This window comes from Lygodium microphyllum, chromosome 7 (assembly GCF_053477565.2).
Source record: "Lygodium microphyllum isolate KBCC chromosome 7, Lygodium_microphyllum_v1.1.10, whole genome shotgun sequence".
NCBI classification, from domain to species: domain Eukaryota; kingdom Viridiplantae; phylum Streptophyta; class Polypodiopsida; order Schizaeales; family Lygodiaceae; genus Lygodium; species Lygodium microphyllum.
The window spans coordinates 111408052-111411453 of record NC_141141.1 but is presented as its reverse complement, the minus strand read 5'-3'; the positions used below and the strand labels follow the sequence as shown (position 1 = coordinate 111411453).

Here is a 3402-nt window from a genome sequence, read left to right as displayed (position 1 = left end):
GACTGGAGTCTTTTTCTGCGATTGAAGTCTGTGAGATACCTTCTAGCTTTGGAATTTTTTGTACTTGGATCAAAAAGGACGCACATTCACGGACTATAGCCGATGGGGTCCACATCAGATCTAATCATTTATGGACACGTGGAAAAAAAGTGAATTTGGTTCAAAGCGAAACTCGATGAGATTAGAATTTAGAGGCATCGTGGAGACGCAGCGGAGAATCTGGACCGTCCGTGGGTGGGGTTGATCGGACGGCCGAGATGGTTGTTAGTGGAAGGTTCTAGTGAAGCGGGTAGCGGGCCCCAGGGCCAACAGGCAAAGTCCGTTTCTAGTATATAAGCGAGGTTGGTGGTATGTTACGAGGAAGGAGAAGTGCATGTTGTCTGTTCTGAGTGGAGCGGGGCCAGCAGGGAGAGAAGGTTAATCGGTGCGCTAATCGCGGGTTAGGGCTGGGTTAGTAGGGGCTTATTGACAGCAAGGGAGAGAGGGAGGGAGAGAGAGCTTAAGGCTTGCGCCATTTGTAGAAGAATTAGTGTTTGAGATCTATTCACACCAGCAGCAGCAGCAGGAGGAGGAGGAGGAGGAGGAGGAGGCGGCGGCGGCGGCGGCAAGCAAGCGAGCGAGGTTTACTGTGGGAATGGCCCCGGCTCTGTCGTGCATTGACGACGACAAGGCTGTTAGCGAGGGCGGTTTACGGAAGGGGGGATTGATCATGCGGGCTTACGTGACGTTCTTGGCCGGGGACGGGGACTACGTGAAGGGGGTGGTGGGTTTGGCCAAGGGCCTGCGCAAGGTCAGGTCGGCCTACCCGCTGGTGGTGGCGGTTCTGGAGGATGTCCCCGACGCCCACCGCCAGCTCCTCCGCATGCAGGGTTGCCTCGTCCGCCAAATCGACCCCATCCGCCCCGATGGCAGTGACCAGTGCCAGTTCGCCATGGCTCACTACGTCATTAACTACTCTAAACTCCGGATCTGGCTGGTACATGCACGCTTCCCTTCCCTCCCTCCCCACCCACACACACACACACACACATACACACACACACACACACACACACACACACACACAACACACTCACTCACTCTCAGAGGAAAAAACTCAAGAAAAACAACACACACCACACCCACACAGCTCCCATTACCATTACAGCATAATTACAAATATATGTCACACGGAACTCTGTCTTCGTTTCCTCACTCCTGTCAGTACTTCCTTAGCATCTTAGCTTCAAAGCAACTAGCATTGTCTAAAAAAGAATATTTCCGTCCACATATTATGGGGAAATTTCTTTAAACCCTATGCTCCATCACACCACCCCCATTTGCTGTTGCAAATATTTTCCTCACTGTAGGATGATCTCATGCCGGAATTGCCAGAATTCCAGCGACTCCAGATGTCTACTCTGAACACTCTTATAATACTAGACGTTTGTGAACATTTAGGAGCTCGAATACATACGAGATACCTCCAAAAGGCCTTAGAGTCGCTAATACTTAGGAGCCCGAATACATACCACCAGAAGGCCTTACAGAAATTCCACACAGTCGGCGCCTCGCCCCAAAACGTCCTAGAGTGTTTTCTTGTTTGATGCACCTCTGAGATAATCATAGCAGATCTGCTTAACCAAAGCTCCTGTTGGATATTCGTTACCTGTTGCTAGACTTGTGAACGAATACCCTTGTTGGATTTGCCTACACAACACAAAGTCTGATGATATCTCATACGTTCGCTTGCTGATTCATGTCCAGTTCGAGGAATATGAGAAGATAATATACTTGGACGCGGACATAATGGTGTATCACAACATCGACAATCTGTTTGACCTGCCAGACGGGCGTTTCTACGGGGTGATGGACTGCTTCTGCGAGCCCACGTGGTCACACTCTCTGCAGTACAAGGTGAAGTACTGCCAGCAGTGCCCCGGGAGGAATCCATGGCCAAAGCACCTTCTGGGCTGCGATCCCCCGGCCAAGTATTTCAACGCCGGCATGTTCGTCCATGAGCCCAGCAAGAAGACTTTCGACGAGCTCATGCTGGCATTGAAAAGCAATCCTCCTACTCCCTTTGCCGAGCAGGTAAAAGGAAATTACGTGAATTGAACCTGTGTCAGCTGAGGCAAAAGGTTCTTGGCTAACCAATTGAGCAAAATTCTGAAAGAAGCAAATTTTTAACTCAACTTTTCTTCAACAGGACTTCCTAAACGTGTTCTTTCAAAATATCTACGCTCCTATCCCTCCCGAGTACAATTTGGTTTTGGCAATGCTGTGGAGGCACCCCGAGAACATCCAGCTGGAGAAGGTGAAGGTGGTGCATTACTGTGCAACGGTGAGTCTAATCCGCGTCTGCGAATTTCACTATCTTCCTAGGAAGCAAAGACTTTACTTCAGTTACTTCTAAGAATGGATGCTTCTCACATGCTTTCCGGATAGTTTCGCTGCTTCCATTTATCTGAGAGACTGTGGGGAGTTCAGTTGCCTGCCTCATCGCGCGGTGATCTATCTTTACATACATGCTGATCTTGCTCCATCTTTCTTCTTGACGTTTTTCAGGGTTCCAAGCCCTGGAGATATACAGGGAAGGAAGAGAACATGGACAGGGAAGACATAAAAATGCTGGTCAAGAAATGGTGGGATGTGTACAAAGACAAGACATTGGACTACATCACTTCGTCGTCGTCGTCTGGTCTAGACGTATTGTGCAACATTAACAATAAGCTGGATGTCCGCCCGTGCACAGAGATTGCAGAGAATGCCCTCGTCCCTGTACCTCCTGCTGCTTGAACATCGGTTCGATTAGTATAGTGATTCGAATCTTGTCTCTAACTGCCATAGCCAAACACAGGCGAAGCTGCCATCCCCGGAGAGATAGAGGAGAGGCGCCCACATCTTGAGACGACAAAGAAAAGAATCCATGAATCTTAACCCTATTTTACATAGTAAATATAGCCCCTGGCCCTTGTACATTGGTCGACCACGAGCAGAGGTAATCCATGTTTGGGTCGATCGGTTCCTCAACCTGCCGCAGATTTTCCATGCACTGATGTCTCCCAAATCTAAAACTGTTTTATAAGTCAGCTCACATTTCAGGATTCTTCTAAAACTGTTTCGCTATGCAATCGCATTGTTTCCATGATCGGACATAGCTAAGCTTTTTTTAGATATCATTATATTATTTCGGTGTAGGTTCACAAAGCCTCGATTTTTTAGATGACTTTCCAAACTTACTTATCTTCTTTTTCAAATCTCCTTTCTCGAATGAACACGTCCCTCCCCCCCCCCCCCCCCCCCCTTTTTCTCTCGCATTCTGTTTTCCCTTTTTTTTTTTTATTAAAGCCCTCTCTCATCACCTTTTTTTAAATTAAAACCCATTTCTCTCTCTCTCTCTCACTTAAAAGCTCTCCTTCC

At 48.1% G+C, this 3402-nt stretch overlaps 1 protein-coding gene across 1 annotated transcript; it reads left to right on the top strand.

Moving 5' to 3' along the window:
• The first annotated feature begins 377 nt into the window (after window positions 1-377).
• LOC148033833 (galactinol synthase 1-like) lies at window positions 378-3081 on the top strand. The gene is made up of 4 exons (XM_087682364.1): window positions 378-976; window positions 1747-2073; window positions 2189-2323; window positions 2548-3081. Exons 1-4 carry the CDS (start codon window positions 635-637, stop codon window positions 2776-2778), a joined length of 1035 nt encoding a protein of 344 aa, XP_087538490.1. The 5' UTR covers window positions 378-634; the 3' UTR covers window positions 2779-3081.
• Window positions 3082-3402: the final 321 nt, after the last annotated feature.

Bases quoted from the DNA above. Each gene is read 5' to 3' on its own strand.
- LOC148033833 (XM_087682364.1), top strand. From the start codon at position 635: ATGGCCCCGGCTCTGTCGTGCATTGACGACGACAAGGCTGTTAGCGAG. The intron at 977-1,746 runs GTACATGCACGC...ATTCATGTCCAG, and splicing joins CTAAACTCCGGATCTGGCTG to TTCGAGGAATATGAGAAGAT. The intron at 2,074-2,188 runs GTAAAAGGAAAT...TTTCTTCAACAG, and splicing joins CTACTCCCTTTGCCGAGCAG to GACTTCCTAAACGTGTTCTT.